This window comes from Orycteropus afer, unplaced genomic scaffold, assembly GCF_000298275.1.
Source record: "Orycteropus afer afer isolate SDZICR_OR568_19922 unplaced genomic scaffold, OryAfe1.0 scaffold00231, whole genome shotgun sequence".
Lineage (NCBI taxonomy): Eukaryota > Metazoa > Chordata > Mammalia > Tubulidentata > Orycteropodidae > Orycteropus > Orycteropus afer.
In genome coordinates, this window is record NW_006921818.1 from 5,109,637 (window position 1) to 5,121,444 (window position 11,808).

The 11,808-nt window shown below is 53.6% G+C and overlaps 3 protein-coding genes across 3 annotated transcripts; 2 read left to right on the plus strand and 1 right to left on the minus strand.

Annotated features, from left to right (window-relative positions):
• The first annotated feature begins 505 nt into the window (after positions 1–505).
• On the plus strand, positions 506–1,410 carry VAMP5 (vesicle associated membrane protein 5). The gene is made up of 2 exons (XM_007948910.1): positions 506–688; positions 1,174–1,410. The coding sequence occupies exons 1-2, from the start codon at positions 506–508 to the stop codon at positions 1,408–1,410; spliced, it is 420 nt and encodes a 139-aa protein (XP_007947101.1).
• A 3,271-nt stretch (positions 1,411–4,681) lies between these two features.
• RNF181 (ring finger protein 181) lies at positions 4,682–6,337 on the plus strand. Its single transcript, XM_007948893.2, has 5 exons — positions 4,682–4,764; positions 5,376–5,506; positions 5,682–5,791; positions 5,956–6,030; positions 6,278–6,337. Exons 1-5 carry the CDS (start codon positions 4,682–4,684, stop codon positions 6,335–6,337), a joined length of 459 nt encoding a protein of 152 aa, XP_007947084.1.
• A 1,231-nt stretch (positions 6,338–7,568) lies between these two features.
• On the minus strand, positions 7,569–11,005 carry TMEM150A (transmembrane protein 150A). Its single transcript, XM_007948894.2, has 7 exons — positions 10,941–11,005; positions 10,409–10,456; positions 9,977–10,063; positions 9,136–9,203; positions 8,653–8,780; positions 8,260–8,437; positions 7,569–7,810 (listed from the first exon to the last, which is right to left on the minus strand). The coding sequence occupies exons 1-7, from the start codon at positions 11,003–11,005 to the stop codon at positions 7,569–7,571; spliced, it is 816 nt and encodes a 271-aa protein (XP_007947085.1).
• Between the last annotated feature and the right edge of the window lie 803 nt (positions 11,006–11,808).

An 11,808-nucleotide genomic window follows, 5' to 3' on the forward strand; every position in this document is an offset into this window, starting at 1 on the left:
GTCAAAAGCCTGAGGAAGGAGATCTGAGCTTCTTAGTTTTGGGGGTGGGGAGGGTAAGCAGAGACTGTGACTGTGCTGGACCAAAATTACCTTTCTTACCCAATGGGATGGATCTCTTCCTGTCTGGCTTCCAGCCAAGAAGCTCAGTTTCCTGTCCTTTACTACCTCCTTAGGCCACTGGGAAGCCACAGACCAGGTGTGCATTGGGCAGGGACCATCCTGGAGCAGGTGATATCTGCTTTGTGGAAGGGTGGGGTCCTGGGAAGTTTCCACCCTGAGGCAACTTAAAGGAAGCTGAGATGCTGGGAGCAAGGTCTGACCTTCCTGCCTTGATGGGCAAAGGGAGGGAATGCTGACCAAAGGCAGGCCGCCGTACTCACGCAGTAGGCCCTTTACCCCATATATGTCAAAAATGTACAGGAAGGTCATTGTTCCCCTCTTCACACACTGCATGCACATACAGTGGGGGTGAGGAGCCTCTAGGTCTCAGGGCCAGATGAGGGCCATGTGGGGGGCTTCATGCAGCCCTGACCTTGGGCTTGGTGCCCAGGCAGGGAAAGAGTTGGAGCGATGCCAGCGGCAGGCGGACGAGGTGACGGAAATCATGCTCAACAACTTCGACAAGGTCCTGGAGCGCGATGGGAAGCTGGCAGAGCTGGAGCAGCGGTCAGACCAACTCCTGGACATGGTGTGAGGCCTGGGGAGGAAGAAAGGAAAGAAGGGGAGGCTTGGAGGAGCCCTCCAAGGGAGCTTTTAGGCTGTGTGCAGGGCTTCCAGGCCCTTGGTGGGATATGAGGCCTACTTGAGGGTTACTGTGGGGTTTCTGGGTTTCTTGTGGCACCCCCTTCTTATCTCTACCCCTGAGGTAGACCTCAAGAAGTAAGAAGTCCTTAGTTTGAAGCTGTGTGCCTTCCTAAAGGTCAAAGGCTGGCACTGTTTACTGGAGGTCAGCCAGTAAGGCTGCAAGTCAAGGGCTATACCAGTGTCTGAGGCCAGGAGTCATGCTTAGAGGGGCTCTGAGAGGCAGGCTGTGTGGAGGAAGGGAGCAGACAGGATGGGGAGGAAGCAGGAGGAGACTAGGCTTTGCTAGGGCTTGGGGTGAGCTTGGGAGGAGCTGGCTCTGAGTCTCTGGGGGAACTGCTAACTCCCACACTATGTCTGGGATGTCCACAGAGCTCCACCTTCAGCAAGACAACCAAGACCCTGTCCCAGAAGAAGCGCTGCGAGAACATCCGTTGCCGGATCTACCTGGGGCTGGCAGTGAGCAGTATCCTGCTTATCATTCTGATTGTGCTGCTGGTCATCTTTCTCCCAAAGAATGGTGAAGGCAGCAGTGCTCCACAGGCCCAGGGTGCAGGCATGGCCTCAGGGCCAAGGGGACTGACTTGGCTGGGCCTGCAGGAGAAGTGAATGGCTACACTGGCCAGTTCTGATCTCCAAAGAACCCTGGCATTCACTCCTTTCTGAGCTATCCTGGTGAACTTCAAAGGACAGTCCCGATGTGTGCACCTCCACATCTCCCATCACAACACATATTGACCCTTGAGAGCAGCCCACTGCCCTGGCCATGACAGGCCAGCCCCACCTGGAGCTCAGTAAAAGCTGCTGTTTGGTTAAAAGCTAGTACATTTGTATGTGTCTCTGAAGGTCCCCAGGACAGTTCATCCCCACCACTGGAGATGCTTAGAAAGTCCACACTTCTAGGACTCCATTCTGGGAGGTGGCCTTTTCCTCTCCCTTTCCTCCTTTATCTAACACCACACAGACAAACCTTTATGGAGTGTACAATGGCCCCAAAGCAGACCCTTGAACCAGTCCTCCTTCTCCAAGCCTGTTTTCCTGAGAATGGAATCTTTTTTTTTTTTTCCCCTGTCATCTTGGGAATGCTCAGAAGACCAATGAGAATCCATCTGGATGACAAATCCATGGGATGACAAAGAGGAAAATACTTCAAAGATTTTTACAGCATGAGACCCTCCCTCACCTTCATACTCATTTTTCACCCTATGAACCCACTTCCCCTTCCCCAATTCCTCCACCCACCTTCTTCCTCACAATTCTACCAAATTATGAGGCAGGTAGCAGTGAAAACAGGGAGGGCTTCTAAGATCTTCCAATGCAAGGTCATAAAGGGTAGCCTGGAGTTTGCCTTGTAGGAAAGAAATAAAGCTTTCCAAAACTCCAGGGGTCATATAGGGCCACAGCAAGGATCACTGAACACAAGGAATGGAAGAAGGAAAGAGGCCCCACTAGGATCGTGGAAGCAGGCAAACTCTGCTTGGGCTACTGTAAAAATAGTGTGGCCAAGGCATCTGGCATCTTCTAACTTCACAAAACCCACTGCCATCGAGTCGGATCTGACTCAGTGACCCCTCCTTGGGTTTCTGAGGGGGTATCACTACGGAAGTAGATTGCCCAACCTTCCTTCCGTGGAGTGGATGGTGGGTTTGAATCACCAGCCTTCTGGTTAGCAGTCAAATGCCTCAGGTACTACGCCCACCAGAGCTCATAAGTTCACAAAAGTGAAGGAAAATCAATCAGCAGCCCAAGGCTGATTTTTGTGAGGTGGAGGTCAGACATACTTTCAGGAAGATGGGGCAATTTACTTCCGTAGTGATACTGTCTCTGAAACCCAAGGAAGGGTCACTATGAGTCGGGTCCAACTCGACGGCACATAACAACAATAACGACAGCAACAACCTTTAACAATTCTGACACCAACCATCTTTCTTAATCTCTGTTTCTCAGCTGGGTTCAATAATTTGTTGCAATGGCCACACAGAGCTGACAGACAAAACTCACAATTATAAGGTTTATTAGGGAAGTAACAGTTAAAATTCAGGATCAGGAATGACTCAGGATACAGTTATTCAGTCAGGATAACTTTTTTTTAGTCCTGCCTGCAGGCAGGCTTCTTTCTGACCCTCGGTTTCTCAGACCCATGGCCCCTCAGCCTCTGCCCTGCTTGCGCAGGTGTTACAAAGCTCTTTTAACTCTGCCAAAAAATGCCTGAAGGTACCCTACTCCACCAGTAGCCTTTGCCCAAAGGTGCTCAACCCTAGCTCTGGGGGCCAGGAAGCCCACTGCATATCTCCTGCTGGTCTCCTGGTTCTTCTGCTGCAGCTATCAGCACTTCGCTGCAGCCATTTTTCTGCTGCTGCTTCTCACCTTCTCCAGTATCTCCAGTGTTCCAGCAATTTCTATCTTCTCAGCCTAGGAGGTTCTCAGCACAATGATACCAGGTCCAAAGGGCACCCTCCCAGCTCTTCTTTCTTGGTGGTCTTAATGTCCCCTTTCCACCTTTGGGATGGTTCATTTCAAGCTTAGTGAGAGGGCAAAACTAATCAGTCATGGTTCTCTATACCGTATTTGCGTGGTCCCACTCCCCACAAAGGTGCCATGCACCTTATTTATGTACATTATTAGCAAGCTATGGAATCCCCTTGGTGGGCCACAAGCTCCTTTTTTTCATAGTCCCACCCAGTCATTTGATGTGAATTACAAAGACTATGGCTAAACCAAAAACTAAACTCCATACCATAGAGTCAGATCTGACTCATAGCAACCCCTCCTTGGGTTTCTGAGGGGGTATCACTACAGAAGTAGATTGCCCGCCCAACCTTCCTTCCGAGGAGTGGCTGGTGGGTTTGAATCACCAGACTTATGGTTAGCAGTCAAATGCTTTAGGCACTACACCACCAGTAGCTAGAAGGACCCTATTTAGTATTTCACCGCACCAAATAAACCAAACTCACTGCCATCAAGTCAATTCTAGTAGCAGCCCCCATTGGGTTTCTAAAGGCTGTAAATCTCACCTTTTGGTTAGTAGTCAAATATCTTAATTAGACCACCACTAGAACTCCTTCTGTCTCTGGTAACCCCTAATAAACTTACTTTGTTCATTGTGCATTTGCCTATTCGAGTCACTAGTTTTAGACAAGTAAATAGAAGCTAGGGGAGAGGTTGAGCAATGAATTGAATGAAAGTCACACCAATAGCCCCTTGAGTAGATGAGGTCCCAGATTCCCGGCAGTGATCTTCCCTCCCACGGTTGGGAGATTTGCTCCACCCTCTATTACTGTGACTAACACAAAAGAAATGTGCAGGAAATTTTTGTTTGTTTTTCGGGGGTGAGGGAAGAATCAAGCTCAAGCTTCAGAATCAACCAGAGAGCATCGCAGCGGGTGCGAAGTGTCAGGCACATCCTAAAGGCGGGGGTGGAGGCCGAAGGCAGAACAGCGGGAAGCTCGCATTCTCCGGGCTTTCACCCCGGGACCACAGAATCTCAGTCTCAGGGACAGGGCCATAGCATCTGCATTGCCGAGGACCTCGGAGCCTCAGGGCAGCTTGACGACACCTTACAGCCCAGACAATTGGCTTTTCAGGGCGCTAAGGGCGTGACCCAAATTACTAGCACCTACTTACCTCCGACTCCAAAACAAACGTTTTCTGATTAGTCTCGGTTCCTGTCATTGGAGGTACTCCTTAGTCACCTGACTTACTCGAGCCAGTGAGAGGCAACCAAATTAGTACTTCCGCCTTTTGTGCCCCTTTAACGAGTCATTGTGTCCGCCCCCCGCATGCTCTGATTGGCAATACTCTTCCAACTCGCCAGTTTATTGGCCAGCACCGCGAGGCCGCAGTCAAGCAGGGCTCCGAGGACTGTGTCAGTCGAGCAGCCATGGCATCCTATTTCGATGAACACAATTGCGAGCCGTTGGACACGGAGGAGGCCCGAACCAACATGCTGCTAGAACTCGCAAGGTGGGTGGGCGGGCGGGGCTGGGAGGGTCGGCACTTGGGGATGGGGACCAAGGTAGCAGGATCCTGGACTGAGGTTTCCTGGAGAAGGCGGATAACCAGGGGCAGCGGATTCTGGGTAGGGACAGGTTGAATTAATTGGAATGTCGTCCAGGCAGCGAGATTCGGAATAATTTGGATCGTCAAGGTGGATCCAGGCAAGGGATTCTAGGGAAGACTGGGGCTGGAGAGTGGTGGGCGTGGAGGGCAGCGGGGTCTAGGTTTGGTGGGTCAGGGTATGGCCGTGTGGGTGTGAGTAGAGACGTCAGTCAGCGAAGCCGACACTGCCAATTTGCAATCTGTCTCTATTAGGGCATTCCTGCGTGGCCTTGAGTAATTTCTCTGAACCTGTTGCCCCATGTGCAAGCTGGGAATAAACTGTGTGTGTGATAGGGTTGGCTGATGGCAACTGTAAACCATTTTCTACGCTGCTTTTTGCCTAGGAAGTACTGTGGGGTAGCTGTGATTACTACTAGCTAGACATAGTAATTATCTGTTAATGTCCAGTGGATTATTGGGACAAGGAGAAAATATGTTGTTACTTGGTCCTGACCTTGCATCCTTCTCCTCCTCAGGTCACTTTTCAATAGAATGGACTTTGAAGATTTGGGGTTGGTAGTAGACTGGGATCACCACCTGCCTCCACCTGCTGCCAAGGCTGTGGTCGAGAGCCTCCCCAGGACAATCATAAGGAGTTCTCAGGCTGGTGAGACATGAATTCCTGTTTAAGGCAGGTCTGCGGGACTCATTCCCATCCCAAGCCAGACTGTGCTGTGGTCCCTCAGTTTCCCAGGTCAGGTTGGGGCACCACTGCCCTTTAGGAGTGGGAGCTGGGTGGTGGGGCCCACAGCAGCTCCCCTGATCAGCACTCCTTCTCAAAGAGCACAAGTGCCCGGTGTGTCTTTTGGAGTTTGAGGAGGAGGAGACTGCCATTGAGATGCCTTGCCATCACTTCTTTCACTCCAGCTGCATTCTGCCCTGGCTAAGCAAGGTACTGCTTCCTTCTCCCAGCCCCTACCCTGGGCCCAGTTCTCAAGTCCAGTCCCTTTCTGTCTGTGAACTGTTAAGGGACCAAAGAAGGGGTGGGGTGGGGATTGGGACCAGAGGAGGAATCTTGGCCAAGCCCACACTGGAACACTGTCCTGCTTTTCCCAGACCAATTCCTGCCCCCTGTGCCGCCATGAGCTGCCCACTGATGATGACACTTATGAAGAGCACAGACGAGATAAGGTAGGGGCTGGTGGTAAGTTGACGGGGTTGCAAAGGACTCCTTTTGCCCCTGTAGCTATCTCCTTCCACACCTCCGCAAGCCTGTGTAGACCCTCACACTCCCTGGCTTTGGGTGCCTTCCAGTGACTTTGGTGAGGGATGAGCACTTCAGCAGTTGCAGATGTCAGGGGCCTTTTTCAGTTGCTCCATTCCCTCACTCACAGGCCTTCAGGGACGGCCCCTGCCCACTGTGCCCTCTCTCCCCTAGGCTCGCAAGCAGCAGCAGAAGCACCGACTAGAGAATCTCCATGGAGCCATGTATACCTGAGGCAGCTGTGGCTGAGCACTGGCCCTCCACAGTATCTTCCTCTTGAACCTTGAATCCTTATTAAAGGTTTCTTTATCCACCCTCCGGCTGCATTGTCACAGGCCTGGGTGGGGGCTCTGCACTGTCAGGTCCAACGGCTGTTGGGGAAGGTAGTCCTGAACCACAGAAGGCTCCAGGCTTTGTTTCCCTCCCTACCAAGCCTGCTGGCCCATCTGGACTCCAGGCAATGAACTTGGCCACTGGACCAACCATGGCCTGGGCCTGTGTTCATGGCTGAAAGGAAAAATGGGTAACTGACACCAGTAACAACTTAAAGCTAATAAAGAAAAACTAGCCCATATCCCCCTCCCCCATGCAGTTTTTACTTAACCTTGTAATACCAGGGGCTTTCTGTAGCCTCTCACCTTTTAAAGTTGTACCTTGTACACACACACACACCCCAAAGTTCAAACCAGACTCTGAGATGGGGAACAAAGAGTAAATGGGACCGTCAGACCAGGTCAGTTCTTTAGACTTCTCAAGCCCTTGAAGGGAATTTGGTTGGCACCTGGCATCCTTTGTACCTGGCTGCCCTGCTTTGAGGAGTGGCACTTAGGACTCTCCCTGGGGCAGGGGCTTCCTTCTTCTCACCCTTTGTCTAAAGAAAGCTGTCCTGGATCAGGCCCTCTCTGACTCTCCAGAAGAGACTACAGACATGCAAATTAGAATTCTTTTAATAGATAAAAAAAAAAAAAAAAAAAAAAAAATTACTAAAATACCAATGTGGTTCTGTTGTGTTATTTGCCCTAAGGGAAGTGAGGGGCAGAGTGAAGAATCCCAGTGCAGCTCAGTGGGCCCAGACGTGGGCCTTCCCAGACTTAAGGCATGGTCAACCCCCCTGCCCTCCAGATTTCTATCCCTCTGGCCTTTCCCAGCCCCCAGTTCCTGCAGCAGGAAACCCCAGTACTCTGGCCTCAGAACTGGGGAGTAGAAGGCACCTGAAGGGCTGGCTGGGCAAATGAAGGTGACTTAAAAACACCCCCTCCCCAGGTGGGGGCATAGGTGGAGCAGCAGTGGGGCCATCCCCCTATGGCACAGATGGACATGGGCTGGCCATTCCTCCACTTCTCCAGTAGTGAGGGAACCCACATCCCAACATAATACTTTCTTGAAAGTGTTTTTGGTATAAAATAAAAGCAAAGAAGATGGGGTTGGGAGCTGTGGGCACTGGGTCAGTCCTGCTCCCCGGATCTCAGATCATGGCGATGCTCTCCGGGGCACAGTTGAGGTGTGTAGAGGTGCTACTGCTCCCTGAGGACTTGCAGGCCCGGCCAGGGGCAGGCTGCAGCACAGCCACCAGTGTGTCTGAGGAGATTGCCCCAAACTCATAGCTGAAGGTGCCATAGAAGACAAGGATGTCTATAACAAACACCCACTCACACAGGGCTGCCCCATGTTGCAGCTGAGAACTCTCATGGACAAAGAAGACCCCACCTAGAATGAGGCTAAGGAAGTGTTTGGCAGGATGTGTGGGAACCTGACAACACCTCCCCAACTCCTGCCTTCCCCTGATATGTAACTTCAACCTGCTGCCATCGAGTCAATTCTGACTCATGATGACCCCCCATGTGCAGAGTAGAACTGTGCTCTATAGGGTTTACAAGGCTGTGTCCCTCGAAAGCAGATTGCCAGGTCTTTCTTCAGAGGCACTTTCATGTGGTTTCAAACCGCCAACCTGTCAATTAGTCGATCATGTACTTGCGCCACCCAAGGATTCCAGATACAAAACTAAGCTAGGGCAAAGGATCAGGCCTCCCCTCCCTGGAGGGAAAGCAAAAGGCACACTAGATGGTGTCACCCTAGGATATTGCCCTTTTTTGTCTGAGTGGGAGAAGGGCTGGGCTAGAGGGTGAATTCCTGACTGCCCTGTCCTGGAAGGATACTGAGAACCAGGAAGACAAAGGCGATGACAGCCAGCACACTCCGCAGGTGGGCCATAGCTAGGTCCAGGGGTGCTGTGGCCCCATGGTAGGAGAGGGCACAGTGCAGGCAGACGAAGAGCAGCCCTGCTGGGAAGGCCACACCAGCTCCAATGTAGTGTAGAGACTTAGCATGATCCACCTGGGCCCAGAGGAGAGGGGTTGCTTTGTGAAGCAGCCCTACCCGCTCTTCCATCACTCTTCTCTGCTCCTCTTCCTTCCCCTTTCCATGCCTCCTCTTTCTCTTTTCCCTTTTTCACTCCAGTCCCACTTATCCCTACCCCCAGCCTGGAAGTGCTGTCCCTGTGGGTGGCCAGACCTGTCAGAGGCTGTTCGAGAGAGGGGAACTCTGCGCACCTGAAAGTTGCCAACCACCACGAGGCCTGCAGCGTTGGTACAGCCAGTGATGAGTGCTGTGGTGTTTACCCAGGAGTGGCGACTCCGCTCTAGGAGCTGCCCATAGCGCAGGAGGCAGATCAGAGCCACTGGGGGAGGAGAGCAAGGGTGGGGCCAGCCTTGTGGCCTCCCTCCAGCCCCAGGATTATCTTCCTCCAAGATGCTCTGATCCTCCTGCCCCTGAGGGCAGAGAGTGCAGGGGTGGTGGTGGTGGGGGGGGTGAATTGGGTTTCCTAAGGTTCCTGCCTGCAGGAGTCAAGCCTTTAGCCTCTCACAAAAACCCTCAGGCCAGAGATAGTCCCCTAGCCTTAGCCCTTGGGAGGTCTGCTCTGAGCAAGGGTTTGGGGGGGGCGGGGCTTTTGGAGGGGGGAGTGTTGCCAGGAAGGTGGGGGGTGGACGGGAGGTTGCCCTGGGATGGGGAGGGGAGCTAAAGGCACAACTCACCCATGAAAGCACCCACGTTGCCAATGAGGCTGAAGAGGCAGCTTTCTGGGGGATATGTGCCACACTTGCTGAGAGGAGGGGGGTAAGAGCAGAGTGAAAGAAGGTCAGAAGGCCCCCATTCTGACTCACCCACCTGCTGTCCCCTGGGCCAGTCCCTAAGCACTGATTTATGAGAGGGGCAGTTTCCCTCAGAACACCTGGCCGCAGGCTGGGCCCCCACCGCAGAGTTCATGGGTTGAAAGATAAGGGAGTGCCTGGGATTGCTTGCAGGCCCTGAGACTCCTTGTCAAGGCTTGCAGCTGTTCTCCCTTTCCTTGAGCCAGAGCTTGTACTGGGCAATCAGAGGGCTTGGCCTTAAACCCAGGTGTCTCCACTTACTAGCTGTGCAACCTGGACAAACAACATAACTCCAAGCCATAGTTTCCTCACCTATAAAATGGAGAAAACAACAGCTACCTCAAAGCTGAGAGAATTAAATGAGATTATGCATGTAAAGTGCTTAAGACAAGTGACTGCCACATAAGATTATTACTCCAAAAAAAAAAACCACCCAAACTCACTGCCATCCACTTGGATCTGACTCATAGTGACCCCTCCGTGGGTTTCCACAGCAGTATCGCTACGGAAGTAGATTGCCCAATCTTCCTTCCGAGGAGTGGCTGGAGGGTTTGAACTGCCAGACTTTTGGTTAGCAGTCAAATATACCTTAGGCACTATGCCACCAGAGCTCCTAGTATTATTACTAAGTATCCATTAACATAATTATTATTCCAGAGACCTCAAGACAGAACTTTGCTTGACAGCCTTGGTTCTCCCTGACTAGCCCAATTTCTGGCCTTACCTGATGAGGGGAACATCATCCAGGGTGCAGCAGGTCTTGGGGCCCCCTTGCTCAGCAGGGTCAGGAGAGCAGGACTCATTGTAGGACCTGGCAGGCAGGTAGGACAGAGAGTAGACTTGGGAGAGGGCTCCCCCCAGGCCCTCAGCCTGTAGCCTTAGGCCTCACAGAGGGCACCCTCCCAGGCCTCCCTCTGCAGGGGCAGAAATGTCCATCCCTCAGGGCCTGCCTGAAATAAAAGCCACAGGGGAGAAGGGGTGGTGGGAAGCGGGCAGATGGGCACAAAGCCATGCCTGGGGAGGGGCAGGTGCTGCCAATGTCAGAGAAGAGCAGTGAGGCCCAGGGTCTCCATCTGGCTTGCAGCAGCCCCCGGCCCCAAGAGGGAACAGAGATGAGGGAGCTTTAGAGTGAGGCTGTCTGCAGAGTGCACCATACCAGTTCTCCACAGGACACACGTGGCGGTTCATCACGGCCATGGCATACCTGTGGGAGCAGAGCTGTCACCCGCCCCACTCCCCCAGCCAGCCTCCCCTCACTGACTTCTACCTTGATTTCTGGCCCCAGTCAGCCTTGTTGTCCTTGTTGGGGACTCTGGAGTTGGGGTGGCCCTGAGGCTTGGCACCACACCATAGCCCACAGCATGGCCTCCAACTAGAGGCCCTAGGCTACAGAGTGGTCCCCTAGAAGTTGTCCTGGCTAGAAGTATGACTGTAGTGGCCACTCTGTGGGGCCAGCAGTGGTGCTGGCTCATCCCAAGGCAAATGGGGCCTGTGTGGCATCAGGCCAGGCTTCAGAGGCAGCCAGGCTGGCCCGGGGTACCATCCTGGAGCCTGTGACAGGGACAAGGGACTTTGTGTGTGTGCTGTCAAGCTCCTGTTGGGTCCTGGCTGGTCCCTGTCCCTCCTCAGCTTGGGCCCATTTTGTCTCCTAGTTACCTCCCTCACTGCCTCTGCCCCTCTTTACTCACACAGTCCATATGCCAGTGATGGAGAATGCTGACAGGCTGACAGGAAGGAGGATCCAGGCGGTCATGAGGGAGGGAAGCCAGGGTGGTGGTAGTGGTGGGGGGGGGGAGGACAGGAGGTAGATGGGGAAAAGGGGGCAGGCCCAGCTACCTTAAGATACTTCGGACACAACCATCAGCTTCCCTGGCCTGGTGGAAAGAGACAGGTCAAAGTGCAGGATCCATGACTGGACAAGGCGGGGTTGGGGAGGGAAGGAAAGGGTGGTCAACACTTGATCCCGAACTCCTGCTGAGCCTCTGAGTGCCCAAACTTTGGGCTGAGCCTAGGCAAGAATGTGGAGACAGTGTGACATCCATGGGGACATCTGAGGTCCACTGGCGCGCTCGGAGACACAGATGGGGGTCATAACAACAAGGAGGGTTCACCCTCCCTTGCCTGAGGGATCCAGGCTGGGAGAAGGGCTGGAGCTAGGACAATCAAGGGGGCCAAACCAAAGAAAGCCCGCGAAGGGGTACGAGGCCCAGTGGAGAGCTACAAGACAGCGAAACGCCCGCGCGCAAGCAGCCACCTGACCACCGCGCGCGGAGGAAGGGGCGGGTTCACGCGGGAAGCCCGCCCCGACCCCTCGCTTGCGTGGGCGCGGGGACCCGGGCTCACCCACGGAGCCCACTGGCACCCAGCGCCCCTAGGACCTGGGCACGCGAGCCTCCTCAGGGGCTCCCTGGATGCCCGTGGGGGTAAGAGTCTTCTGAGGAGGGGAAGGGGCCCAGTACGCACCTCCTCCGAGCGCCCGCTGCTGTCGCGCCCCGCCCGGTCGGCCCCCTCGTGGTGCTGTCTCCGGCTGCCGCTCTCAGAGCAGCCCTGAAAGGT

What these genes read in the sequence shown, in the direction of transcription:
- VAMP5 (XM_007948910.1), top strand. Translation starts at nt 506, where the DNA reads ATGTGGGGGGCTTCATGCAGCCCTGACCTTGGGCTTGGTGCCCAGGCA. An exon ending in CAGACCAACTCCTGGACATG is followed by an intron (nt 689 to 1,173) that starts GTGTGAGGCCTG and finishes GGATGTCCACAG; the next exon opens with AGCTCCACCTTCAGCAAGAC.
- RNF181 (XM_007948893.2), top strand. Translation starts at nt 4,682, where the DNA reads ATGGCATCCTATTTCGATGAACACAATTGCGAGCCGTTGGACACGGAG. An exon ending in TTCTGCCCTGGCTAAGCAAG is followed by an intron (nt 5,792 to 5,955) that starts GTACTGCTTCCT and finishes TGCTTTTCCCAG; the next exon opens with ACCAATTCCTGCCCCCTGTG. An exon ending in AAGAGCACAGACGAGATAAG is followed by an intron (nt 6,031 to 6,277) that starts GTAGGGGCTGGT and finishes TCTCTCCCCTAG; the next exon opens with GCTCGCAAGCAGCAGCAGAA.
- TMEM150A (XM_007948894.2), bottom strand. Translation starts at nt 11,005, where the DNA reads ATGACCGCCTGGATCCTCCTTCCTGTCAGCCTGTCAGCATTCTCCATC. An exon ending in ATCACTGGCATATGGACTGT is followed by an intron (nt 10,457 to 10,940) that starts GTGAGTAAAGAG and finishes CTGCTCCCACAG; the next exon opens with GTATGCCATGGCCGTGATGA. An exon ending in GATGATGTTCCCCTCATCAG is followed by an intron (nt 9,204 to 9,976) that starts GTAAGGCCAGAA and finishes CCCTCCTCTCAG; the next exon opens with CAAGTGTGGCACATATCCCC.